Source organism: Prunus persica, chromosome G1 (assembly GCF_000346465.2).
Source record: "Prunus persica cultivar Lovell chromosome G1, Prunus_persica_NCBIv2, whole genome shotgun sequence".
Classification (NCBI taxonomy): Eukaryota; Viridiplantae; Streptophyta; class Magnoliopsida; order Rosales; family Rosaceae; genus Prunus; species Prunus persica.
The window spans coordinates 8,824,376-8,852,136 of record NC_034009.1 but is presented as its reverse complement, the minus strand read 5'-3'; the positions used below and the strand labels follow the sequence as shown (position 1 = coordinate 8,852,136).

General features: G+C 35.9%; 4 protein-coding genes and 2 pseudogenes across 6 annotated transcripts; all 6 read right to left on the bottom strand.

Moving 5' to 3' along the window:
• Nucleotides 482–5,301, bottom strand: LOC18790390 (hydroxyproline O-galactosyltransferase GALT3). Of its 3 annotated transcripts, none has more exons than XM_020555815.1 (8): nt 4,723–5,301; nt 3,497–4,403; nt 2,928–3,163; nt 2,531–2,809; nt 1,738–1,866; nt 1,466–1,642; nt 1,271–1,378; nt 482–1,035 (listed from the first exon to the last, which is right to left on the bottom strand). In XM_020555815.1, exons 2-8 carry the CDS (start codon nt 4,263–4,265, stop codon nt 829–831), a joined length of 1,905 nt encoding a protein of 634 aa, XP_020411404.1. In that variant the 5' UTR covers nt 4,266–4,403; nt 4,723–5,301; the 3' UTR covers nt 482–828. The 3 variants fall into 3 exon arrangements, with proteins under 3 accessions (XP_020411404.1, XP_020411405.1, XP_007224303.1); XM_020555816.1 differs by having other exon boundaries at nt 3,497–4,382; XM_007224241.2 differs by having other exon boundaries at nt 3,497–4,374.
• Nucleotides 5,434–8,025, bottom strand: LOC109946435 (annotated as a pseudogene).
• On the bottom strand, nt 9,203–11,756 carry LOC18790413 (zinc finger BED domain-containing protein RICESLEEPER 2). The gene is made up of 2 exons (XM_020554179.1): nt 11,656–11,756; nt 9,203–10,833 (listed from the first exon to the last, which is right to left on the bottom strand). Exon 2 carries the CDS (start codon nt 10,829–10,831, stop codon nt 9,203–9,205), a length of 1,629 nt encoding a protein of 542 aa, XP_020409768.1. The 5' UTR covers nt 10,832–10,833; nt 11,656–11,756.
• LOC18792650 (zinc finger BED domain-containing protein RICESLEEPER 2) lies at nt 13,072–14,550 on the bottom strand. Its single transcript, XM_007223942.2, has one exon. The coding sequence runs from the start codon at nt 14,548–14,550 to the stop codon at nt 13,072–13,074; it is 1,479 nt and encodes a 492-aa protein (XP_007224004.2).
• Nucleotides 16,388–19,209, bottom strand: LOC18792964 (zinc finger BED domain-containing protein RICESLEEPER 2). Its single transcript, XM_007226240.2, has 2 exons — nt 19,060–19,209; nt 16,388–18,459 (listed from the first exon to the last, which is right to left on the bottom strand). The coding sequence occupies exon 2, from the start codon at nt 18,455–18,457 to the stop codon at nt 16,865–16,867; it is 1,593 nt and encodes a 530-aa protein (XP_007226302.1). The 5' UTR covers nt 18,458–18,459; nt 19,060–19,209; the 3' UTR covers nt 16,388–16,864.
• On the bottom strand, nt 24,371–27,292 carry LOC18791933 (annotated as a pseudogene).

Here is a 27,761-nt window from a genome sequence, read left to right as displayed (position 1 = left end):
ATTATGATACGAGGTCAACCTCATCTAACTAAATTGATAGAAAAAAGGATTTTGAAGAGATTTTTGTAGAAATGTTACCTTAATTTATACTTCAGTTTCAATTTGTTATCTTAATTTTTTTTTTAAAAAGAGAAATGTCACCTTAATTTTTAAAAATGCATGATTTGTCATATGATTTTAACACCATCTTATTTTCCATCCATTTTAAAAGGTATTTCAGTCTTTTTATTTTTAAGAGTATTTTAAAAATGGAAAAATTATTATATAAAAAATTGTATTTTAAAAATATCACACATTCCCCCATCCCATGTGCAGCACCGACGGCTTCGACCAACCCCTTCCCTCTTACAATTTTCTTTTAAGGTGACAAATTGAAACTGAGATATAAATTCCCGTGACATTTTTACAAAAATCCCGATTTTTAACTCAAATGGTCCCCAAACGTAAACACGATTTGCATTTTGCTTCTTCAACTAAATTATTCGTTCAAATGTCCACATGCTCTTTATTATTCGGCAAATTGTCCCACCGTTTGATTTGCCACAAAGGAACACATTAGGTGTGGAAAACCACCTGAACCTTACAGTTTGATCCAAGAAAACACGGTTCAGTCCAAAATTTTCACATCTTCAGGCTGAAGAATATACCTGTACAGTTACAATTTTATCTGATGTTGCCAAGAAAACCCCACAAAAGAGTAAAATTTTGAGTTTTGGTATTTGAATCTGCTTGACATGCAGTTAAATTCTCATATCCTAAAGCTTTCAGCTTTGGTTGTTACATAGAAGAGTTGATCTCACAAAAAGACTTTCATTGCATGGTTGGCATTTACTCACAGCAGACGGGTTCGTGCTTTTTCTGCAGCTTCTCCCAAAGGCACAACACCAACCTTGGACTTTGGTAATGAGCGAGAATGTAATTTGATTCGCATCCGGCACTGTAAAACCTATCATCCGTGACATAATTCACTTCATGGCCGCTGTTCTTGAATTGTTCGATCCATATGCCCATTGCAACATCCTCTAGTTTAAAAAGCTGAAAAGTCATAATGCTAACAGGTTAGCCAAGGAATGAGAAAATCAACACACCGCCTGCTGGCCCTGCTCACCTGTCTTTACATGCCCCACTTTGTATGTCAGTGACCAGTCTTAAAAGAAAGAGAAATTCTATGTCATTTTCTTTTCAAGATAAAGTGACATGTTCTACAAACTTCATGCAGATCCTTAGAAGAATGAGCCTTAGAGGTTGCATTTTGCATAAGTAATTTTACCTTGAGGTCGCTTTCCTGGTGGCCGCGGACAATGAATTTGGCAATGTCCCGAGAGATAATGTAACCTGGACCATGGGCCCATGGTGGGTACAAAGCATGAGGCCATTCCTGGGCAAAATAACACTCATCAAAATCAAGTCAAAGTGAAATAAAGCAAACATTAACCATATATAGAAAGAAATTTGATGTGAGTACCTTGTTATCAATATACCACTTGCTGCCTTTCTCCCTATCGGGCGCTGATTCAAAGGCTATAAGACCATACAAGAGACCATTTGTTGCCTTTCCCTTGAGGCTAGAGATCACCTCATCAATTCTAACAAAAGCATCATCATCTGTTTTCATGATATATTTAGCAGGGAGGATCTTGGTCTGCAGATTTAAGATAAAGATGATTGATAACTTTTCTAACAATGTATATATTGATAATTCAGTTTGCTGGAACATAATATTTTGTATTGACGTACTCCAAAAATACAAATTGCAATTGTTTTCAAACTAATCAGGCTGTAGTAATCAACAAATGGCATCAGTTGGATATCTCCATATGCTTCAGCTTCTCGCCACAGCTCAATATTCACTTGACTGTTCTTGTGCTGCAGGTATGAACAAGTTGTAAACTTTGATACCAACCAATTTTTTCTGAGCAAGCAATATGTTGATGAATTGTAATTAGAATGCATATATTGGAGTCCCAGGAGTATGTTACATAATGAGATTGTTTCAATTCTGCAAGTTTATAATGTGAGAGTACCAGAACCAAAAAAAGTAGAAGAGGATTTTGACGACCTAGATCTGGGATAAGGACAAAACTAAATCTCCCAATTGAGGCACCACCAACACAGCAATTCTTGCTGAAAAAAAAAATAATGTGAGAGTACCAGAACCAAAAAAAGTAGAAGAAGATTTTGACGACCTAGATCTGGGATAAGAACAAAACTAAATCTCCCAATTGAGGCACCACCAACACAGCAATTCTTGCTGAAGAACTCTTTAGATGATCAAGTGTTCCAGTCTGCATAGTACTGGCATCACAGATGGCCTTTTCAAGCCATAATAATTTCTAAAACACTATGCACACAACTAAAGGAAACCTTATCTTGGCATCAATAAGTGGCAAATTGATGAAAATACTTCAGCTAACAGACAAAACCACAGCCTTTAGACTTCTTATTGGGAAAAACCCGAGGATATTGAAGAATATGAGACCATCTTGGTATGCATAAGCAAATGACTCAGAGTCTGCAATGTTTCACTTACAAGGCCAATGAAAAACCGGACAGCCACATCCCCAGAACGTACAGCCTCATATTGCATCCAAGCCCTCCTCAATGCCATTCTACGCTCAAAATTATTTCCAGTAGAGAACACTCCAACCAACATCAATAGCCTTTTCTTCAAAGTCGCAGGAGCTTTGAGGTGCTCAACATCAACAACTAAATCATGATCCTCAGAAACAGGCAAGCCTTTAGCTAAGGCAGATAAGAGGTCCAAACCACCAGCCACTTTGACTTTGGTAACTGACCATGGCTCAAGTTTCTACATATGCAAAAAAGCAATGTAGGGTGGAATTATTCACTTTTTCCAAAATGGAATTGTCTTGCAGAAAACAAGTTTTCGGCAATAATCTGTTATTACCAATAAAATCATACCTTACCTCCCTATATGCAAAAGATGTTTCATGCCTTCCATTCACAGTCATGTGAAATCCCTCTAAACCAACCCACAATGTAGCAGTAAAGGGATTCCCTTCAACAAATGGGAAATTAGCACTTCCATAGGCACCTCCCCTGGAAACATTGGTCAACATGTCACTACTAGGCTGACTCATATTTAGATTTTCTTCCAAGGAGCTTCTGACAGCTTGTTCATTGCAAAGAACAAGTCCATCAACTGTCAAATTTGCTAAAATGTGTTAGATTTCTACTTGTAACACCCTTGTTGTTTTTTAAGAGGAACCTTATTCTTAAGTTAAAGAAAAAAAGCAGGGTATAATAAATAATCTTTATTTGATTAGTATGAAAACAGTGTTATACATTATAACATTTTCGATTAATACAGAGGACAAACGAGTGTTCTAAAGTTATCATGAGTTTAATTACATTTTTTCATATAATGTGCTCTTCAAGTTTGAGCTACCATAGGATAAAAAAAAACGAGAATGTTCTTGCAAAAGAGTTGGACTTGCAATTCTCATACAGTCTAAAGTCTAAACAAAAAATTTACCTTTCAGGTTGTTAGCAGACCTGTGAGAAGGACATCTTTCCTCTTTGCCCCACCCAAGTTCATGAGTCCAAGTATTTTGAACTACAAATGGCTCCTCTGTCATGTTATCACCGGGGAGACTGACATTGTAATGCAAGATAATAGGAGGCTCAGGCTCTCCTGCAAGTTGGGAGCCTAGAAGTTGAATTTGAAAGCTTCTAGAGTGCCCATCAGGAATGCCAACCAAAGAAATGGAAGAATCGTCAACAAGGCCACAAGGGATTTCAAGAATAACCCCGTCTCTTGACACTATCTTATCAAGTGTACTTACAGAGAAAGGGCAATTTTTATCTTCTTGGCTGTTACTTTTGCTTAATTTGGAAGCCTTGTCCTTCTCAATTGCAGACAACAAGTCTTTCCACGCTAGGGAGGCCTCTTTAACCCCTTGAGCAGTTTCAGGCAAAGAATCAGACCTTGACAGTAGGGGACGCATGTGAGGCCATACAAGCAAGGCCCTTGACCCTTCTTTGAAGATGTCATGTGAAGCAAACAGCTCACTGGGCCCATCAACTTCTATAAAATGGGGTTTCTTATATGATTCTGCTTCTTTTTTCACTTTTATCTCTGACGACGTAATAAAAGAATCATTGGTTGGATGGTTTCCGAAGAAATCTGAAGCCGACTGCTTCCGCGACTGCTTTGGTGGCTCAATTTTGACAATGCTGCAGTAACGAAAAACCAATATCATAGCAAGAGCAATGATAAACAGGCCTCCGGACCACTTCTTCATTTTGGTTATCTGGTGAAGCTGATGCTTAAACAAAACCACATGACCCTTCTACAGTCCTCTTTGTCTGTAACCCAGTTCGTGAACTGTCATCTTCTGTAAGCTTCTTGCTCTGATTTGCTTGCAAAATGACATTGAATACTACTTTCGATTATTCAATAGCCAATCCACACACACACACACACACACACAAATAATAATTCAAAACACACAAATAATAATTCAAAACACTCAAGCAAGCCTAATCTAATAGTTGAATTCTCAAAAATCAAAACTTTAGGAATAAAATAAAATAAAAACTTATACTCCAGCTATACACACAAACACAGAGAATGTCACCAAAATTTGAATCTTCCTAATGAGGGTCTAGTTTTAGTGCCACTATCAAGTATCAATCAAAGCAACGAATGACTGAAAACTCTATAAAGCTTTGAATGAACACAAGCTTACACGCACATACCTTATATGCTCCTCCAGAACTTGAGCACCTCAAATCTGATTCTCTCCCGCAAAAAAAATCCAAAATTTGAAAGGAAATCTGCTGTCTATGCAAAACTTGCAAAGCTTTTAAGAATGGTTCTTCTTCTTATTCTTCTCAATATGAAAAAAATGATCTTCTTGTATTCTGGAAATCAACTTCCAGATACTGCACTCTTCACTGCTAGTAGTAGCATTCTAGATTTCGGAGAGCTCCTAATACGGCGTCGTCTAAGGCGGTTGCCTTGTCAGGTCCCAGGTGGGACGTTGCTGTCTGGATTTTTTTGGTGTGTCTGATTTGATTATGAGATTTGGGGGGTCGTTATCCAGTGTGTGCAGTCGCACCCATCAAACTATCAAATTTTGTTTGACCAAAAAAAATATATATCGAATTTTGAGCTAATTTTATTATGGTAAAAAAACATATATTTTCAAATCTTTGGAATCATTTTTTTTTTCCTTCATTTTTTACTAATGATTTTATTTTTTATGGTCCACCACAATAATTTAGGTGTGCGTTACTTGGGCAACTGCTGTTAATTGATATGATCAGGTTTAATTTTATTTATTTATTTATAATTATCAAGGTTTAAGCTGTTGTTTATATTTATTAATAAAGTTAAGTTGGTTCTTATAAAAAATGAAATAAAAATAAAAGCTATAAGATTTCATCTCTACTTGTAGTCTTGTGCAATGCTTCATTCATCCAACAGTCAAAATGGCCAGAATTTCCACCACAAGACCCAACTTCATATCTGGAACAATCTCCATTCTCCAGGAGAATCCAAGGGAAACAGATCCATCAAAAAGATACATTCAAACAAAATGAGTTTAAAAGTTTAGTCTCCATCATGGAATTCAATAGTAATAAACTTGATGTCCATGCCAATTGCTATACTAAGCTGATCTGATCCCCATGTCTGTCAGAATAGAGCTAATCACAAGCTAGGCAAGAGCAGCAGCAGGCCAAAGAGCACCTGTTCTAGACACTTACTGCACCACAACAAAGAGAAAAATCAAAACAATCTTATAGTATAACATTCTGCAGGATCTACATATCGAAAATTGTTATGGATAAGAAACAGGAGAGCAGAGGAAAATTATGTCCATAACCCGTTACTATTCTTTTAATGTACCAGCTTCGCGTACACATCGAGGCAATTCCCAAGTCTGGCTTCAACCGAATTATATGTTCGTTAACTGGCCTTGGTTCGGTATAGAATGATGCCTCATATGAAGTTGCAAGAGAAACTGGAACAGCCAAAAAATCACGTGCCATCTTCGAAAGGGTAGGATACTTAGCGCCTGTAGTTCTCCACCAAGTCAATTTACTAAAATCCTGGCTCCAAGTAAGATAGGTTCCTCCAAATAGCAATCCAAGTCTGATTTTTTCGTAGGCTGATTACTCGATTGGATGAACCGGTAGTAGTCTTTCAACACACCAAAAATATGATTCAGATGTGCTGGACTAGGAGAGTGTCCTGAATTTGAATCGGAAGAAGATGAATCACTCATGAAGTTTTCTTTTTCAGGAAAACGAATCATATATTCATCAAAATGTTTGCGGATGGCACCCAAAACAGCTGCAACTTGTGAGTTCCTGTCCCTACCCTTGACTTTAGAACAAACAAATTCTATGTATTTCATCTTAAATCGAGGATCCAGAACTGCAGCCATTGCCAGCAGCAAGAACATGTTGTCCCAATACTTAACAAACTTGTTCAACATGTCCTCGGCTATTGTTCTAATAAAACTATCTGAGTCAGTGGACATTTTGGTCAGAATTTCGTGAAGCTCATGGAGGTGATAAAGATAAACATTAGGAGTTAGATGTTTCGTCCCAAATAATGCATTTGATACTTCATATATGCTCCCTACAATTTTACAAACACCTTCAACTTTCTGCCATTCCTCAGGGGATGGTACATCATGAAAATCGATTATTTTTTTCGAAGAGAATTCTCCCATAGCCCGCAACTTCAGAGCTTGTTGTAGATCGAAAATTGTGTGATTCCATAAGGGTAATGATTTTACAGAAGAAGACAATCCATGAACTTTGTTGATGATATCTATAATCTTAACAAACGCATCCTGCACCATTTCACTGACCATTTCCCCACAACAATACACGCGAAACCCATGAAACAGCTGACCATTAAAACAGAGTTCCTTTGTTTTCTTGGATATGATTTATCATAAACTCAGCCACACAGCCATAACCATTAGTCATTACAAATGAAGAATTCTTATCCTTAATACCCCAATCTTCAAGTGACTTAAAAATGCCCCAATCTTGACAAGAGACATCATCAGGTAAATCATCTTCATCGCATGAATCCAAAACACAGCGGAAGTAAAGTACCCACTTTCTCAGTTTCCAATTTTCATCAATAAAATGTGCCGAAAGGCACAAAAACTTACAGAAATTATAGTACTTCAATATCTCCATTGAGAGGCTAATCTGTCCTTCATAATTTCCTAAGTTATCTTTAACTGTCTCTTTCCTTTCCTCATAGACTTTGATGCATTCACTTTCGACCTCTTTGACACTAATCTTAAACAGCGGGTTAAACTTATGTGCCAACTCTCAAAAATCACTACCTTCAACCAACTTAGGTGGAACATGAGCAGAGCAAACAGAATTTGCAAAAGTCCTCAGAGCTTTTTGCTCATAACCTTGCATCAGAATCAAATGACATGCCATTCACATCTTCGTTTTCGCTACCCTAGCTGTCATTTTCATGATCACACATTCCTTTCATTTTGGAACCAACAGCTTCATCAGCTTCATGAATCCCTGACACATCTAATGAACACAAACTTTTTAGCACCATAGCTCCAAACAAGTGAAAAATCTAGTCTTTCACTTCGTTTCTTTTACATTAACCCCATCATTTTTATTTGCGTTCATGCATGCCAGCATCTATTTATAACTACGGAGCTAAAGCACAAAATAGAATCAATGATGGCGTAAAATCATGGATACCCATTAACAATATAAGCAAAAATCTCGCAATAAACTCTTAAAAACAAAAAAATTTATACACACTCAAAATTATTATAACCAACAAATGAATAAAAACAAAGCATTGTAAAGACAAAAAGAAAACCCAGAAAGCGTAATACAGTACAAGAAAGCAAAAAGCGCGTGATCATTGTTTAGAATGTATAAGGAAGACACAAACTTGAGATTCAGACAAACCTCGTTTGGGATGGTCGCCCAGAGGAAAGAGCTCAGAGAGAGAGTGAGAGCACAAAGGGGATTTAGGGTTCTGTTAGAACTTGGAAGTGGAATTTGACACAGAGAAATGGGTGCTTATGCTTCATTTTAGCGGGAAAATATTACGGAATAGCCGTACACGTGGCTCCCTTATTTACAAGACATGTCCTTCTGTTTTTAAGTAAATAATATATTTTTGTTGTGTTTGTTTATAATTATATTTTATTTAAGTTGTGAATTTTAGCATTTTGATTAATCAATAGCATTTTTTGGATTTTTGAATTTTTACCAGTTGAAGTATGTGTCTTTATAGATCATGATCATTTAGTTTTTTTAATTTTAATTTTTTTTAATTTTTTTTTTTAAAAACATTTATAAGGAAGGGGGATTCAAATTGACAGACCTCTTCCAATATTCATAGCAAGTCTGAATAATTGTTGAACAAATTATTGAAAAAAGGAGTAAGAAATCTTCATGAACAAATTGTTGAATTTTTTATTATTTATAATTACAGTGTTCTTTACAAAACTTCCAAAAAGAAAGGGTTGGAAAAAAAAATTGGGATGCTAAGGATTCAAAAATATGATCAAGTCATTTTTTATTTATTACAGCCCTGATTTCGATTTCATTTATTTTTGTAACATACTTAGGATAGATAGTCAGATGAATTTTTGTTCCTAATATAATTGCTGAGCAGCAAACTCCATCATGTCCATTGTCTCTCCACAGATCAGTTCAAAACACACAGGATATTGTAATTCCACTTTTACTATATTATGAACTAGTAAAGTTACCAGAATTTCAACCAAAGTGCAATATACAAATGCAGCAATAGTGTAAAATTTAGCATCATATATTCACCCATCTCAAGACAACAAGACAGGACAGCTAGTTTTTACCATCCAAGGGAAACAAATTTACAATACAACAAAAGAAAAAAGGAATGTTCAATCTCTGTAATGGAGTTCAGAAGTAACTGCTTTAATGTCTATGTCAATTGCTTAGCTAAACTGAGATTCCCAAGCCTTCCAAAAGTGAGGTAGCCATAAGCTAGGGAAGAGCAGCAAAAAGCAAAAACTGTACCTGTTCTCGACATCAAGCACACCCACAAAAAAAGGGGAAAAAAATCTTGTGAGAATTAAATCATCTTGCAGGATACATATTGAAGATAATTAAGAACAAAAAGAACAAAGAAGAAATAGTATTGATAATTACCTGTTAACATTGTATCAGTGCCTGCCTACTATACCCAGCTTCGAGTACACATCAAGGCATTCATCAAGCCTGGATTCAACCAAACTAAATGATCATCAGCTGGCTTTGGTACAGTATAGTATACACCATTTCCAGTTGACAGAGACATTGGCATGGCCAAAAGGTCCCGTGCCATCCGGGAAAGCGTAGGGTACGCAGTGCCTGCGGTTCTCCACCAAGACAATGCATTAAAATCTGGACTCCAAGGTAACACAGGTTCTTCCAAATAGCGATCCAAGTCTGATTTTTTCGCAGGGTGGTCATTCGAATGGATGAACTGCTGGTAGTCCTGCACCACTCTAAAACTGCGTTTCCAACGTCTAGAACGACAAGACTCCCCTTGGGTAGGAAAACGGATCACATAGTCATCAAACAGTTTCTGCATCGCCCATAAAACATTTGCAACTTGTGTTTTTTCGTCCTTACGCTTAACCTCTGAACAAAAGAATTCAATATATCTCATCTTGAATTGAGGATCCAGTGCTGCAGACATTGTCAACAGCAAGAACATGTCATTATCCAAATACTCATCCAACTTTTTCAGCATGTCCTTAACTATTGTTCTATTAAAACTATCCGAGTCAGTGGACATTTTGGTAAGAATTCCGTGAAGCTCATGGAGGTGATAAAGATAAACATTGGGAGTTAGAGGTGTTGTGTAAAATAATGCTTCTGATACTTCATCTATGCTCCCTATAATTTTACAAACACCTTCGACTTTCTTCCATTCCTCTGGGGAAGGTACGTCATTAGAACCAATCACATCTTTGGTAGAGAGTTCTCCTGTTGACCATGACTTCACAGCTTCTTGCAGATTTAACCATGTTGTAGACCACAGGGGCTCAGAAGTTTTAAAAGAGTGCACCTGCTGAACCTTGTGAACGATATCTTCAATCTTGTCAAATGCATCCTGCACCATTACTCTGAACATTTCCCCACAACAATACACAGGAAACACTGGATTAAGTTGGAATTCCTTCTTTTCTTGGATGTGCCTTTTAACATGCTCAACCATTTCCTTATAGCACTTCCCATTATTCACAGTGACTGCGCGTATCTTGTTCTCAATGCCCCAATCTTCATATCCGTGAAGGGAATCATCAGACGGACCCGAAACCGAACGAGAACTGAAGCAAAGTACCCTTTTTTTCAGTTTCCAATTCTCATCAACAAAATGTGCGGAAAGGCACAAATAATCACCACAGCAGCGAGGGTCAATGTGATTTTCGAACCTCAGAATGTCCACCGAGAGGCTAATCTGTCCATCAAAGTTACCTAGGATTTTCTTGGTTTCCATTTTCTTTTCCTCATAGACTTCCATGCATTTAGTTTCAACCTCATTGAAACTAGGCTTAAACAGCGGATTAAACATACTATTTGACCGTATAATATCTCCAGCCCGTTCTGGTTGAACTGCTCCAGAGCAAATCAACTCTGCAAGAGTCCTTAAATCTTTCTGCTGGTCATATTCAACTACCTTCTTGACCTTCGTATCTGAAACTGATGAAAAGGAACCCACATCCTTGCTATGACCACTGCTAGAATTCTCTTCAGTAGAATCAGATATTCCATTCTTTGCAGACCCAGTAACTGTATTAGATTCAGGAACCCCAGACATATCTAAAAAAACAAAAAATTATAATAAGCACCACAGCAACCTCATTTTGTTCTACTAAATCATGTATGCAGTCTATTTCTGGTTTTGCATTTTGGAGTTAAAAGTACCCAAGAAAAGAAATATTGGCGTACAATCATGGATACCCATCAATAATATAACCAAGAATCTTATTAAAAACACAAACTTTATTCACCCACTGAGCAGAGAACTCAACGATAATATAAAGAACGAAAGAGAAATAACAAAATAGGCAAAAATGATCACATTGGACCCGAGAATGAGAGAATAAGGCAGACCCAGAACGAAGAAGCATAAAAAGCATAACAAATAATGACAGCAGATCAGAAGAAGCAAAATGCTTGTAATCTTGCCCTACAATCATGGATACCCATGAACAATATAACCAAGAATCGAACAGTGAATTCTTAAAAACACAAACTTTATTCGCCCACTGAGAAGAAAACTCAAAGATTACAAGCAAGAATCTTACAGTGAATTCTTAAAAACACGAACTTTATTAACCCACAGAGAAGAAAACTCAAAGATTATAACCAAAAATCTTACAGTAAATTCTACAAAACACAAACTTTTTTCACCCACTGGACAGAGAACTCAAAGATAATACAAAGAATGAAAGAAAAATTTAAAAAAAAAAACGCAAAAATGATCTGAGAGTGAGAGAATAAGGCAGACCCAGAACAAAGAAACATAGAAAGCATAACACATAATGACAGTAGAAGAAGCAAAATGCTTGTAATCTCCATTTCAAGAGTTGATTTTGTTAAGAGAACGATAAAGATACAATCTTGAGTTGAAGGCCTAACCTCCTTAGCGTCGAGTAGCCCAGAGGAAGAAGGAGCTGAGGACAAGGGAGTTTTGGCGTTCTGTGGGAAATGCAATAGACTGGGAGAGAAACAGAGTATGAGTTATGAGTTGCTTAGCGCGAAAGTATGAACAAAATGCATCAGAACCGTTATTTATAACACATGCCACAATTTTTCTTTCGGTATTTCACAAAAAACATACCCTGAAAATACGGCGGGTGCGCTATTTGGCAAATTTCTTAAAAACATACCTTGAAATTTGGGCCATTTTATAAATTTTAATTTTTTGTTGTCTTTTTCTCAATAATACTCGAAAAATGAACAAAATACTCTAATAATACAAAGGCGGAACTAGAAATTTATCTAGGGTTGGCTAAATTATTTTGTTTCGACAACATTACATAAACTATTGTTGTTGTTTTGTAAGTTTTTCAAAGAGTGCATTGTGCAATATATAGCACATGGGAACTATAAACTGGTTCGCCCTTGTTGCAAAAATTTTGAAATAACGTGTATTATTCGTGAAAAATACGTTAGTACACTAAAATATGCCAATAACACGTTTGCACAAAGTGAGTTTTCTTCATTTATGAAACAAAGAAGTATTTGAGTAAGAAATCTTGTGTTTTTTAACGTGGAAAAAAGGAGCCAGAAATCTTCATGAACAAACTGTTGAGTTTCATTTTTTTATGACTATTCCAAGCCACAACCTTAAATCTAAATAAATTGGAAGTAAAAATTTTATTACAGACCTTTATGTTGTTTCCAATATGGAATTTTTGTTTTTATTTATTTTTTAAAATACGAAAAATTCGGGGTCAGGCAAGGTAGCTCCCAATTAGGCATCAAGTCAGATGAATTTTTTGCTTCTAATATTAGGGCTGGTAGCTTCCAATTTGGATTTGTGATCCAATAGAGCATGATATTATAATTTAGCAAAACATTCCACCATGCTCTCTCTTTTCAACAGAGCAATTCAAAACACACACATAAGGGCAATAAGGTAAACTTCAGCATCATTTATTCAACCATCTCTAGACATCAAGACAACTAGTTTTTACCATCCATTCCAGGGGAAACAGATCCAAAGAAAGTTACAATACAAAAACACAAAAATGTTCAATCTCTATAATGGTGCTCAGAAGTAACTGGTTTGATGTTTATGTCAATTGCTTAGCTAAACTGAGATTCCCAAGCCTTCCAAAAGTGATGTAGCCATAAGCTAGGGAAGAGCAGCAAAAATCAAAAACTGTACCTGTTCTCGACATCAAGCACACGGACAAAAAAAGGGGGAAAAAAATCTTGTGAGAATTAAATCATCTTGCAGGATACATATTGAAGATAATTAAGAACAAAAAGAACAAGGAAGAAATAATATTGATAATTACCTGTTAACATTGTATCAGTGCCTGCCTACTATACCCAGCTTCGAGTACACATCAAGGCATTCATCAAGTCTGGCTTCAACCAAACTAAATGATCATCAGCTGGCTTTGGTACAGTATAGTGTGCGTCAATTTTACTTGCAAGAGAAACTGGAATGGCTAAAAAATCACGTGCCATCCGGGAAAGGGTAGGGTACTCAATGCCTGCGATTCTCCACCAAGCCAATGCATTAAAATTCTTATTATTACGTAAGACAGGTTGTTCCAAATAGCAATCCAAGTCTGATTTTTCTTTAGAGTGATCATTCAAATGGATGAACTGCTGGTAGTCTTGCAACCGAAAACGGACCACATATTCATCAAACAGTTTGTGAATGGCCCCCGAAACAACTGCAACTTGTGAGTTTCCGTTCCTATTCTTAACTTTTGAAAAAAGAAATTCAATATATCTCATCTTCAATCGAGGATCCAGTGCTGCAGATATTGCCAACAGCAAGAACATGTCATCCCAATACTTATCAAACTTTTTCGACATGTCCTCAACTACTATTCTATTAAAACAATCTGAGTCAATGGACACTTTGGCCAGAATTTTAGGAAGCCAATGCAGGTGACAAAGATAAACATTCGGAGTTAGAGGTGTTGTGTAAAATAATGCATCTGATACTTCATTTATGTTCTCTAAAATTTTACAAACACCTTCAACTTTCTTCCATTCCTCTGGGGAAGGTACGTCATTAGAACCAATCACATCTTTGGTAGACCATGACTTCACAGCTATTTGCAGGTTTGCCAATTTGAGAAACCAGAAGGGGTAATCAATATTAAAAGTATACACCTGACGAACCTTGTGAACGATATCTTCAATCTTGTCAAATGCATCCTGCACCATTACACTGATCATTTCCGCACAACAATACACACGAAACAGCTTACCATTATTTTCTTGGATGCGCCTTTTCACAAACTCAACCAATTCATTATTGCAATTATCATTCTTCAGAGTGAGTGCGGAGATCTTGTTCTCAATGCCCCAATCTTCAAGCGTCCTTAAAATGCCCCAATCTTCATATTTGTGAAGGGAATCATAAGATGGACCCGAAACCGAAACCGAAATACAAGAAAACTGAAGTACCCACTTTTTCAGTTCCCAATTCTCATCAATAAAATGTGCTGAAAGGCACAAATAATCACCGCAGCAGCTAGGGTCAAAGTAACTTTCACACCTCAGAATGTCCACCGAGAGGCTAATCTGTCCATCAAAGTTTCCTAAGATTTTCTTGGTTTCCATTTTCTTTTTCTTAAAGACTTCCATGCATTCAGTTTCAACCTCATTGAAACTAGGCATAAACAGCGGGCTGAACTTACCTATTGAGTGTAAGGAATCAAAATCTTGAGTCCATTTAGGTGGAACTTCTTCAAAGCAAAGCAACTCTGCAAGAGTCCTTAAATCACTTTGCTGATCATCTTCAAGTACCACCTCCTCATTGCCCTTCGTATCCCCGGCCATATCTAACAAACACAAAATTTTTATAAGCACCATTTTGTTATACTAGATCATATATTTTTGGTTTTGCATTTTGGAAGTTAAAAGTAGCCAAGAAAAGAAATCTTGGCCTACAATCATGGATACCCATCAACAATATAACCAAGAATCTTACAGTGAATTCTTAAAAACACAAACTTTATTCACCCACTGAGAAGAGAACTCAAAGATTATGTACAAAAACGATGACAGTGAATCTGACTGTGAAGAAAGAAACATAGAAAGCATAACTCATAATGACAGTAGATGAAGCAAAATGCTTGTAATCGCTATTTCAAGAGTTGATTTTGATAAGAGAACCATAAAGATACAATCTTGAGTTGAAGGCCTAACCTCCTTTGCGTCGAGTAGCCCAGAGGAAGAAGGAACTTTGGAGAAGGGAGTTTTGGCGTTCTATGGGAAATGAAATAGACTGGGAGAGAAACAGAGTATGAGTTATGAGTTGCTTGGCGCGAAAGTATGAATGAAATGTATTAGAACCGTAATACGTGGCTATTACGATAAAATAATCCATCCGCAGACCAAACGAAAAGAACTTTGGCAACTATGTGAAAGCATATTAATTCAAATGACAAACTCTAAAGCAAACCTCTCTCTGTCGGCTTTGAATAAACTTCTTATAAGGCAGCCATGCCCTCATATGTCGAGAGAAACTCTCATGTAACGGGAAGTAGCACTATTTTCATGTGTCGTGTTATTGACCGGGAATAGCAAAATAGTATTAACCCCGTTAGATGTAAGCTTTTTTGTCATATGTCGTAGTGCACTACTTGCAGTTGAAGAGGTTGGCCTAGGAGATCTTTTCGAATGTTTGAAATAGCGATACTAATCAACTCTGCCTCGTGCACACGTTCTCATGAAACCTTTGATTTATCCTCACCTGAATAACAAATGTAAATATATTGTGTTAAATGGACTCTATGAGATATATGATGCAAGAACAGTCCATGTATATATTGCAAAGTCAGATGAAGAGTTTATAAGTATGCGATGCAAAGCTAAAAGTCATCTACGATCTACCAAATACATATTTTTAAGTACGTTATCCCCTAATAAAGCATTCAACACCGAGCCTTCACATTCCTATTTGGCAAATTTCTTAAAACCTTACCCTGAAAAATTGGACCATTTTGTTTATTTTTATAAATAAATAAATAAATTTGTTTGTTTAAATTTGGATTTCTTGTTCAATAATACGTGAAAAATATAAATAAAATATGTAAATAATATGTATTATTACAAAACAAGGGCGGAAGCCGAAATTTATCCCGGCATGGGCTAAATTTTTTTTGTTTCTTTCAATAACATTACACAAACTATTGTTGTTGTTTTGTAAGTTTTTCAATGAGTGCATTGGGTTATAGCACGAGAAACACTTGTGTGATATGGGGATCACATTGTTTTGTTATTTGCGGCCAGTCACAACATGTATTTTAAATCTTTGATTGTGAAGGGGATTAAAAGTGGGATAATTGATAATTGCCAAGTACCATGTATTTTAAATCTAATTTAAATGTATTTTAAATATGTGACAAGGAGAGTTTTTCTTATATAAATATACTACATACATGAAAGAAAGAAGTTTCTGAGAAACAAATCTTGTCTATTGTTTTGGTCAAGAAAATCTGCATGAACAAACTAGTTTCATTTTTTATTACGATTCCAAGCCACGACCTTAAGTCTAAATGTTGGAAACCATAGAGAATTGAGCACACAAACAATTCTCTAATCTGTTTCAGAAATTGTGTAGTTAGAAGGAAACCCCTACGTCTATCGTTCAAATGTCTTCCAAGGTAATACTTACTATTAGTTTTTGGACCTTAAATTAAATTAGAATGACATTGAGCAACACATTCCATCATCTTTTCAATATATGTTGTTTTCAAGGCATGTGTTTTGGAAAAGATCAAGTCAGATGAATTTTAAGCTTCTAATATCATTAGCTGGTAGCTTCCATCATATTGAGCACGACATTGAGCAACACATTCCATCATCTTTTCAATACAACAATTCAAAACTACAATGGAGTTCAAAAGTAACTGGTTTTAATGACTAAGTAATGGCTTAGCTATTCTGATTCCCAAGCCTTCCAAAAGTGAGGCAGCCATAAGCTTAGGAAGAGCAGCAAAAAAAAAAAAAAAAAACTGTACCTGTTCTCCACACGCACGAGAAAAGGGGGAAAAAAGTTTAGTGAGAATTAAATCATCTTGAAAATAATTGAGAACAAAAGGAAATAGTATTGATAATTACCTGTTAACATTGTATCAGTGCCTGCCCACTATACCCAGCTTCGAGTACACATCAAGGCATTCATCAAGTCTGGCTTCAAGCAAACTATATGTTCATCAGTTGGCTTTGGTACAGTATAGTATGCCTCACTTTGAGTTGCAAGAGAAACTGGAATGGCTAAAAAATCACGTGCCATCCGGGAAAGGGTAGGGTACTTAGCGCTTGCGGTTTTCCACCAAGCCAATTCATTAAAACCCTGACTGGGAGTTAAGACAGGTTGTTCCAAATAGCAATCCAAGTCTGATTTTTCTTTAGGGTGATCATTCAAATGGATGAACTGCTGGTTGTATTGCAACGGAAAACGGACCACATATTCATCAAACAGTTTGTGAATGGCCCCAAAAACAACTGCAACTTGTGAGTTTCCATTCCAATCCTTAACTTCTGAACAAACAAATTCAATATATCTCATCTTCAATCGAGGATCCAGCGCTGCAGATATTGCCAACAGCAAGAACATGTCATCCCAATACTTATCAAACTTTTTCAACATGTCCTCAACTACTGTTCTATTAAAACTATCTGAGTCAATGGACATTTTGGCCAGAATTTTGCGAAGCTTAAGCAGGCGACAAAGATGAACATTGGGAGTTAGGGGTGCTTCGTTGAAGAATTCACTTTCTGTCACTTTATATATGTTCTCTACAATTTTACAAACACCCTCAACTTTCTTCCATTCCTCTGGGGAAGGCACGTTACGAGAGTGAGTCACATCTCTGGAAGAGAGATTTCCCTGAGCCCATAACTTCAAAGCTTCTTGCAGGTTTAACAATTTGAGAAACCACATGGGGTAATCAGTTTTAAAAGTATACACCTGACGAACCTTGTGAACTATATCTGCAATCTTGTCAAATGCATCCTGCACCATTACGCTGATCATTTCCCCACAACAATACACACAAAACAGCTTACTATTAAGTTGGAGTTCCATCTTTTCTTGGATGTGCGTTTTCAGAAACTCAACCAATTCATTATTGCAATCATCATTTTTCACAGTGAGTGCGGAGATCTTGTTCTCAATGCCCCAATCTTCAAGCGACCTTAAAATGCCCCAATCTTCATACTTGTGAAGGGAATCATCAGATGGACCCGAAACCGAAATAGAACAGAAGTGAAGTACCCAATTATTCAGTTCCCAATTCTCATCAATAAAATGTGCGGAAAGGCACAAATAATCACCGCAGCAGCTAGGGTCAAAGTAACTTTCACACCTCAGAATTTCAACCGAGAGGCTAATCTGTCCATCAAAGTTTCCTAAGATTTTCTTGGTTTCCATTTTCTTTTTCTCAAAGACTTCCATGCATTCAGTTTCAATCTCACTGAAACTAGGCTTAAACAGGGGGCTGAACTCACCTAAGCGTGCATACCATTTAGGTGGAACTTCTTCAAAGCAAATCAACTCGGCAAGAGTCCTTAAATCACTTTGCTGATCATCTTCAAGTACCTCCTCAGTGCCCTCCGTATCTGAAACTGATGAAATGGAATTCACATCCTTGCTATGACCACTGCCGCTATTTTCATGATCAGATATTCCATTCTTTGAAGACCCAATAACGTCGTTAGCTCCAGGAACCCCAGCCATATCTAACAAACACAAAATTATTAGCACCATTCATAGCAAGCCCATCTTCTTCTTCTTTTTTTTTCTTCTTTTTTTTTTCCCACTAAATCATATATGAAGTCGAAAGTACTCAAGAAAAGAACTCTTTCCGTTTACAATCATGGATAGCTCCAGGAAGGAACCCCAGCCATATCCAACAAACACAATATTATTAGCACCATTCATAGCAACCCCATCTTTTTTTTCTTCTTCCAGTAAATCATGTATGAAGTCGAAAGTACTCAAGAAAAGAACTCTTTCCGTACAATCATGGATACCCATCAACAATATAACCAAAAATCTTGCAGTGAAGTCTTAAAACACAAAATTTATTCACCCAGTGAACAAAAAACTCAAAGATAAGATAACGAACGAAAGAGTAATAACAAAACACACAAAAAAGTGACCATATTGGTAAGCAAATAGACCCGAAAATGAGAGAAGAAGCCAGACCCAGAACAAAGAAACATAAAAAGCATAACACATAATGACAGCGGAGGAAGCAAAATGCATGGAATCGTTATTTCAACTGTTGATTTTGATAAGAGAACAATAAAGATACAATCTTGAGTTGAAGGCCTAACCTCCTTTGCGTCGAGTCCGCGAGAGGAAGAAGGAAATGAGGAAGGAGGAGCCAAAGGGACTTTTGGGTTTCTGTGGGAAACGAAATAGACTCTCAGAGAAACACTGTGTGAGTGAGTTATGAGTTGCTTAGCGCGAAAGTTAGAATGATCATCATCAGAACCGTACACGTGGCTAAGCTTGTTGATAAGACATGCATTAAATTTCCTTTTCTGGTATAGGACAAAACATGTCTTTTCATTTTCTCGCTTACTTTTTTTATTTGGATAATGCTAGGCTTATTACATTTTTATACGAACGTGTACCACCTCTCTAATAGAGGTGGAGCCCACTTCTATTAGAGAGGTGGTACACAATGTGGTATGGAAAATGTGATAAGTCTAGTATTTTTCTTTTTGTTTAAAATTAGGAAACCAAACCATTTTTTTCCCAAAATAAAAAAAAATCAATTTCTGTAGACAAATCCCTAAATCTTACATAAAAAATGCATACATTACCTTTCTCGTATGTTAAAAAGAAGGGAAAATGTTAGGTTTATTATATTTATATACCATATTATGTACTAGCTAGTAATAGGAGTTTGGAGCAATTGCTCCTCCAGGTAAGGTCTTGGGTTTGAGTTCTAACACTCGTGTAGTGTTGTTCAGTATATTATCGTCCATCTCAATAAAAAAATCCTCCAAAAAAAAAAAAAACCTCGCATTGTGTACCACTTTTCTCATATAAGTGAAGCCCATTAATACAATGGGGCTCACATCCATTAAAAAAGTGATATACAAATTAGTATATAAATGCAATAAGCCTAATATTTTCTTTAAAAGAAGGGTTAGGCGATTGTTTAGACTATAAAAAATAAAAAAGTGTTGTAAATGCATGAGTTGGTGAATGACCACCATACCTCTTAATATTCCACCGTTGGATTTTATGTAACCTATGCACTAAGTATTTGTAATTAGTACTTGTAACCTATAGGTATATTGTAAATGATGGTATTCAATCTTCTATCTTGTAAGCCTATAAATAGGTGGTTCTACCAAAGATTAAGAGATGAATAAACATGGTGAAGCTTTATCTTTAGCATATCACTTCTCTCTACATTTTCTCCCTCTAGTTTTATAACACGTTATCAGCACGACATTGCTCTTGGTATGTTTTCTTTCTCTGAATTTTCTTTCTTCTTATATGAGCTAGAGTCATCACATAGTATAGAGTTTCTTTGTACTCACCATCAGACTTCATCATGCTTGTTTAAGAAAAAAAATTCTTATTCTTATTACACATGAATATAATGCCATGTTTTTGTTTTTATTTGTTTGTTTATTTAATTTTAAGTATGATCTTAATTATTATGATGAGTTTGAATTATACAAAAGATCAGGGGCCCGAAGTTCCGTGATCCTCATCATATAACTAGATTAGGATATAGAGTCCTTTTGATTGAATCAGAACCTGAAGTTCTTTGATTCCAAATAATTGAGGGCGTGAAGTTCCGCGAATTTAAAGAGCACATAAGGACATAAAACTCCTCGATTTTGTATTAATCAAAATCAGAATTCCATGAGGCCTACATATGTCAAGAACTTGAACCAGAAGTTTCGAGTGCATATACATCGATTTGAGTATGAAGTTCAAAGCACGACTATTAATTCAATTTATTTAGATCTACATATTCGAACCCGAAGTTTCGAATATAGATTGATATGAACCTGAAGTTCATAGTTTTTCATGGATCTTAATACTATATATGAACTTGAAGTTCATTACTTATTTGTGCCTATATGAACCTGAATTGGTTGGAAATCCAATTCTTAAACTTGTAGTTTTATCTACATATTGAATCCACATTAATATTGGATTATCTTGGAATTTCATAATCTTTAATTGATTTATTTTATTCCTTGTTTATACCACTTTACTTATTTTATTTTATTTTATTTTATTTATGTTAGGTTATTAATTAATTTTGTTTTACAATGGTAATATTTTGTATTACCGCCCCAATATTGATAGCCAGAGGCGTCTATTGGAGAAACTTCCTACTTTCTTTTGTGGGTAGGAAGTTTATGATGTTATGAACCAAAAGTTCTTGAGGCCCCAATATTACACAACTATTATAGTTGAAGATTATGATGTCATGAACTATAAGTTCATTGACCGAATAACTTTTATGTTGTGACATGACTATCTTGGCAATCCATGTCCCACAATGATGCATAAGATTTTTATAAATTTGTAAGGACATCGTTTAAAGACTCAAATTATTGTCTTGTCCAACAATATCATTACAAAGAACGCTCACAAATAAAAGCTGTCATAAGATCATCTCAGTCAAAAATTGACTTTGAGCCATCTTTCCTGAAATAATTCAAGGGAATATTTGTGAGCCTATACAACATCTAATTATGGATCACTTCACCAGTTTTACTGAATGTGCCTACTAAAATGGTCACATATTTGATAACGACTGTGAGTTTATTTTCCTACATTTTGAGACAATTTTCCCGCCGTTAGGGGGAGAAATGACAATTCCTAAAGAACGTCGTGAAATAGTGTTGAATCAATCCGCTTTTGTCTCATCAAGATAATGCATATATAAGTTGTACATATGCTAACATGGATTGATATTCTCGTATCACAATCCATTAACATGGTGACTATATATATAATGCATGCCTGAAGCATGTCAGAAATATAGGTTCTAAAGACTTAACTCTTCAGAAATGGAGATTATTTGAAAAATTCAAGCCCTATAAAAAATAACGCTCTATAGGAGGTTATGATCCACATATTCTAAATAATTCATTGTAAAAGAGGTGTTTGTCCCATAAGTGACAACATAAGCCCCTGAAGAGGCATTGGTACCCCAAAGCAATGAGATGATTATAAATTATGCATGTGCATGCACATAAGAATTGTGGGATCACAAATCGATGATACATTTGGTTTATTAGTAGCTACTACAATCATCAAGGGCTATGATTATATTAAATCACGTTTCATGAATGTCGACAAATTAAGTGATTGGCCAAAAATGGAAATAGGCAATTCCATTTATCACTAAATAAGAAGAGTTGGATATTGAACCTATAACTCAAACACCAAATTACAAATGTTCAGTATGAAGGTTACGAATTGGTGTTTGTGAAGTGAAATAAGATCACTAATATGACATAAGGTTTCCTGGGAGAGACATGTGGTTTTAGTCTCCAATCTCATCGTAAATGCATCCACATTTCTATAAGTGCGGTTGTTACTTTAACGCAAAACTTATAGTATGTGTTAAATGCATATTTATTAAGACTATATGGTACATGGAAATCCTCAAAGCTCATGAAATATTTGAGATATATCGGATGAAGCAACCTCTTGAAGGATATAAAGTACCACAATATTCTTAATTAAAAGTTAACACTAAGAGTTTGAGTATTTTGAATTCAAATTTGATATTGTTGTAACATATTCTAACTATTAAATTAGTTGTTGATACTCCTAAAGATTTCAATCATTTGAAAAGTGAAAAGCAGGTTGAGTAGTGTGATAGATGATCATGTATGAAGACAATGTTGCTTGTATTGCTCAAATCAGAGAAGGAGAGATATTAATCAGGGGAAGATATCAATAAGGGGGAGCATCCCAATTCTACTACATTCAAGACAGATGCGCGTTGTACTCTTTTTCCCTTCGACTAGGTTTTTGTCCCACTGGGTTTTTCCTAGCAAGGTTTTAACGAGGCAATATAAGCTCATCCAACACCATATCAATGATTCAGAAGAAAATTTCACTCTTTTTCCCTTCGCTTTGGTTTTGTCCCACTGGGTTTTTCAAGCAAGGTTTTTAATGAGGGAACTATGTCATTGTATGGTGGACATCCAAGGGGGAGTGTTGTAAATGCATGAGTTGGTGAATGACCACCATACCTCTTAATATTCCACCGTTGGATTTTATGTAACCTATGCACTAAGTATTTGTAATTAGTACTTGTAACCTATAGGTATATTGTAAATGATGGTATTCAATCTTCTATCTTGTAAGCCTATAAATAGGTGGTTCTACCAAAGATTAAGAGATGAATAAACATGGTGAAGCTTTATCTTTAGCATATCACTTCTCTCTACATTTTCTCCCTCTAGTTTTATAATAAAAAGGAATAGGCGATTGCTACCAAACTTGGCTATGTTTCAATTCAATATACTTGCTCCAAAATGCATGGCTAGAGCCTAGACTGACTGAGAGAGAAACACAGTATATAGGCAGGTTGCTTGCGTTATGGTTCATTTTAGGGGGAAAGTAAAGAGGACAGCATCAGCACCGTACACGTGGCTAGGTTACATTGGGGTGAATCCAACTCTTCACCTATCACAATCCTATTCTAATTATTTCGTCACATTATTTAATGTCGTGAAGTTTTTGTTGTTGAAGTTATTGTGTTTTTTGGCTGTTTACCACTTCACCTTTTGCATGAAAAAAAATTGGCGTCCAATCTCTTAGGCATATAAATGTAAAATAATAGTAGGCAAGCTAGTGTAAAAATATCAGAAAATTTTAGTAATGCCATGCCAAATGAATCCCATCCCACCGGACGCAAACCATCTCCTTATTTTTATACAAATGATATTCATTGGGTTAGACTCCGTTAGCCCAAAACATTTATCTTTTAAATCCTTAAAATTTTATATTTATATAGATTCAATAAACTTCCATAGAAATGGGAAGCTTAACCCACTTTCGTTAAGAACTAAGACGAAGAATCATTAACAACTAAGAAGATCTAATACCAGAAAGACTAATATGGCATGGAATTTGCATAACCACGAGAACAAAATAATCATAAAGGACAACAACAAATGGGATAGGCATCAATTACACTCGACAAAATTGAAGATAGGCTCTTTTTTTTTTTGAATTCCCACAAGTGCATCATCTCACTCACACAAAGGCTATTAGTCAAATATGAAATTCATATATTAAACCATCCCTGGACATCAAGATAACAAATTCTCACTATCCAAGGGAAAATTATCCATAAACAGTTCTAATACCAACAAAATTAAATATCCAATTTCCTTAATGCTGTTCACAAGTAACAAACTTGGTGTCCATGCCAATTGCTTAACAAAACTGATTCCCAAACTTTCCAGTAATCACGAGCTGAAAGCAAAAAACTGTACCCGTTGAAGACATCAACCACCACATTAAAAAGAAACAAACACTCGTGAGAAATCATTATGCAGGATAAAGAATAATAATAATCAAGAATACAAAAGAAACAAATAACAGAGAAAAAAATTGCAGTGATAACCTGCAAATATGGTTTCAGAAGAACCTCCCATACCAGCTTCGAGTACAGATTAAGGCATTCATCAAGTCTGGCTTCAAGCAAACTAAACGTTCATCAACTGGCCTTGGTTTAGTATAGAATGCATCAAATGAGGTTGCAAGAGAAACCGGAATAGCCAAAAGATCTCATGCCATCCTGGAAAGTATAGGATACTGAGCACCTGCGGTTCTCCACCACGTCAATGCATTAAAATCCTGGCTCCAAGGTAAAACAGGTTCTTCCAAATAGTATTCCAAATCTGATTTTTTTGTAGGCTGATTATCCAATTGGATGAATTGCTGGTAGGCTTGCAGCACACCAAAAGTATGATTTTCCTGTCTAGGAGGAGACTCCTCTTCTGAAAGATGATTCGCTAATGAAGTTCTCTTTTTCAGGAAAACGCCCCAAAACAGCTGCTACTTGTGAGCTTCCATCCCCACCCTTCACTTTTGAACGCATAAATTCTACATATTTCATCTTAAATCGAGGATCCAGAACTGCACATATTGCCAACAGCAAGAACATGTGGTCCCAATACTTGTCAAACTTTTTCATCATGTCCTGAACTATTGTTGCAATGAAACCTTCTGATTCTGAGGACATTTGGGATAGGATTTCACGGAGCTCATGAAGGTGATAAAGATAAACATTGGCAGTTAGATGTTTGGTTTGGAATAATGCATTTGACACTTCATATATGCTGTCTACAATTTTGCAAACACCTTCAACAATCTTCCATTCCTCAGGGGATGGTACGTCGTAAAAATCAGTCGCATCTTTTGAAGAAAATTCTCCCATAGACCATAACTCAAGAGCTTGTTTTAGGTTAGAACTTGTGAGATACCACAAGGGTAACGGTTTTAAAGAATACAGTTCACCAACTCTGTCAATGAGATCGCTAATCTTGCGAAATGCATCCTCAACCATTTGACTGATTATTTCCCCAAAACAATACACATTAAACAGCTGACCACTAAGTTGAAGTTCCTTCTTTTCTTGGACGTGAGTCTCCAAAGCTTCAAGGGACTTGAACATTCCACAATCTTCAGAGCAATTAACAGAGGGATCCCAGAGACAACGGAAGTAAAGTACCCACTTTCTGAGCTTCCAATTCTCATCAATAAAATGTGCAGAAAGACATACATAATCATAACTACAGAAGTTACGCACATTTTCATACCCCAATACGTCGTCCATCCAAATTTCCCAAGTATTCTTTAATCCACCATTTCCTTTCCTCATAGACTTTTATGCATTCACTTCTAACCATGCCATAAGTAAGATTAAACAAAGGGTTAAGCCTATTTGCCAACTTTCTAAAAGTAATATGGTTAACCAACCGAGGTGGAAAGTCTACAGAGCAAACAAAATCTGCAAAAGCCCTCAGAGTTTTCTGCTCATCATATTCAACCAGCTTATATCCCAGATTCAGAAGTTGAAGCCAAACCTCGTTTGGAATCAGTTGCCTAGAGGGACTGAGGAAAGAGAAGAGGAGAAGAGGAGAAGAAGGGAATTTGGGGTGTTGTATCGCATATGGGAAGTTGAACAGAGTGAGAGAGATAAAAGAGTGTATGTGTTGCTAATGCTTCATGTTAGCGGGAATTAAAGAAGAACAGCATCATAATCGTACGCGTGGCTAGCTTATTAATAAGAGTCTTTTCGTTTCTTGTTTATCTCTCACCCCCTCGTTTCCCACTGTAATTTTTCTGCGTACATCAAATCATTTCTCTTTTCAACCTGTCAATTGGTTTACTTTTTTTCTTCTGATGGCAAGACGTCAATGATTTGGTTAAATAAAAAAATGTGGTTGATAAATTAAGCGAGTTAGGCATCTCCAACCATGCAAGCCTCAAACAATTTTGTGCTTTAAGTTGATTTTGATTTATGTGGTTTATTCTTCTCAACATTTTTAATCTTAAATACGAAAGAGAAGTAGATAAAATATAATATTTAAGTCAATGGATATAGTCTAGTGAAAAAGTGCCTTTATTTACACTATCAAGGTTTGGGGTGGGCATCTAAAACCGAAATACTAAAACCGTCCACTAACCATACCATACCATACCATACTAATTTCATACCGTTTTATTTGAAATGGGGAAATAATCGGTACCGTACCGTACCAATAGAGTATGGTATGATAGTGATATCAAGTATTTGGTACCGGTCAATACCATACTGTACCGAAATATAAACATGTTCAAATAGAAACATATAGTTGTTGTGATGAACTGTGAAGAAATGAATGAGATTTTCCAAAATCCCTTTCTTTGATCAATGTCTATGCAACATAGATCCTAATTAGTTCATTTGTATATATATACTCAGGATATTAATTTGATAATTATCTAACTTCCACTTTTCTCCATATTTGGCTACTATTCGCAGGAGTATGTATTGAATATTATTTGGAGCTAATTAACTGTGGTTTAACGAGAGCTAGCTACTTGGGTTTGTGAATAATTCGTACTCTTCAGAGAGGATCTTGTTAAATAAGCTTGAGACATGAGCAATCCGGATGGTCAAGTATCAATTAAGTTGAGGTTAATTTCTTTATGTACTCTAAGACCTTTTTCCTTTTCATTTCTTGAGAAGATTTTCTTTTTCATGAAGTAGATGTTTTATGAAACAATAGGGTATCGCATTTGCAGTGGCTTAAATATGTTTTATTAGGATTTGTACAGATAAAAGTTGTGTTTTGTCTTCAAGCTTCAGTCTGAAGTTTTGGATTCTCAAGGCATATCATACGAATGAATTATGAAATTTCGTAGCTATTTTTATTGTCTTTTTCATTCCGTCTTGCATTTTTTAGTTGTGTCATTTTGGTACCGAAATGGTACAGATACCGTATCAATATAGATTTGGCACGGTATGGTACAATACCAACTTTGACAAACGATAATCTCATACCGTACCATACCGGTTTTAATTTGCAGTATCAGTAGTGGTACAAGCTCAATACTGTACCGTACCGTACCATGCCCACCCCTAATCAAGGTTACAACTAAGATTACAAATGACCTTACAACTAAGGTTACAACTTCAATAACAACCAACCCCTAAGGTTACAATTTTCATAACAACTTAACAGTGCATGAGAAATGCCCCCTCCCCAATAGCGGAATCAGAAAATCTTCACAGAGGGAGCACCTCATATTTTGAATTTTTTTTTTTTTTAGAGTGACAACCAAACTAATTACAAAATCCCTAATTTTAATTTATATCCTTCATTATTTTACATGTTATATTAACTATCTATTCATTATCGATCCTAGCAAAAAATGAAATGTACTTTATAAAAAATACTCACAAAGAAATTTTGAACAATAATTTATCACTATAAAATCAAGAGTCGGAGCAATAAGAGATATTGAAAGGGTGGCAATG

Excerpts from the sequence above, each read along its gene's own strand:
- LOC18790413 (XM_020554179.1), bottom strand. The coding sequence starts at position 10,831 with ATGTCTGGGGTTCCTGAATCTAATACAGTTACTGGGTCTGCAAAGAAT.
- LOC18790390 (XM_020555815.1), bottom strand. The coding sequence starts at position 4,265 with ATGAAGAAGTGGTCCGGAGGCCTGTTTATCATTGCTCTTGCTATGATA. Across the intron at positions 1,643-1,737 it reads TTGCAATTTGTATTTTTGGA|ACCAAGATCCTCCCTGCTAA; the intron begins GTACGTCAATAC and ends TTAAATCTGCAG. Across the intron at positions 1,379-1,465 it reads AGTGGTATATTGATAACAAG|GAATGGCCTCATGCTTTGTA; the intron begins GTACTCACATCA and ends TATTTTGCCCAG.
- LOC18792650 (XM_007223942.2), bottom strand. The coding sequence starts at position 14,550 with ATGGCCGGGGATACGAAGGGCAATGAGGAGGTGGTACTTGAAGATGAT.
- LOC18792964 (XM_007226240.2), bottom strand. The coding sequence starts at position 18,457 with ATGGCTGGGGTTCCTGGAGCTAACGACGTTATTGGGTCTTCAAAGAAT.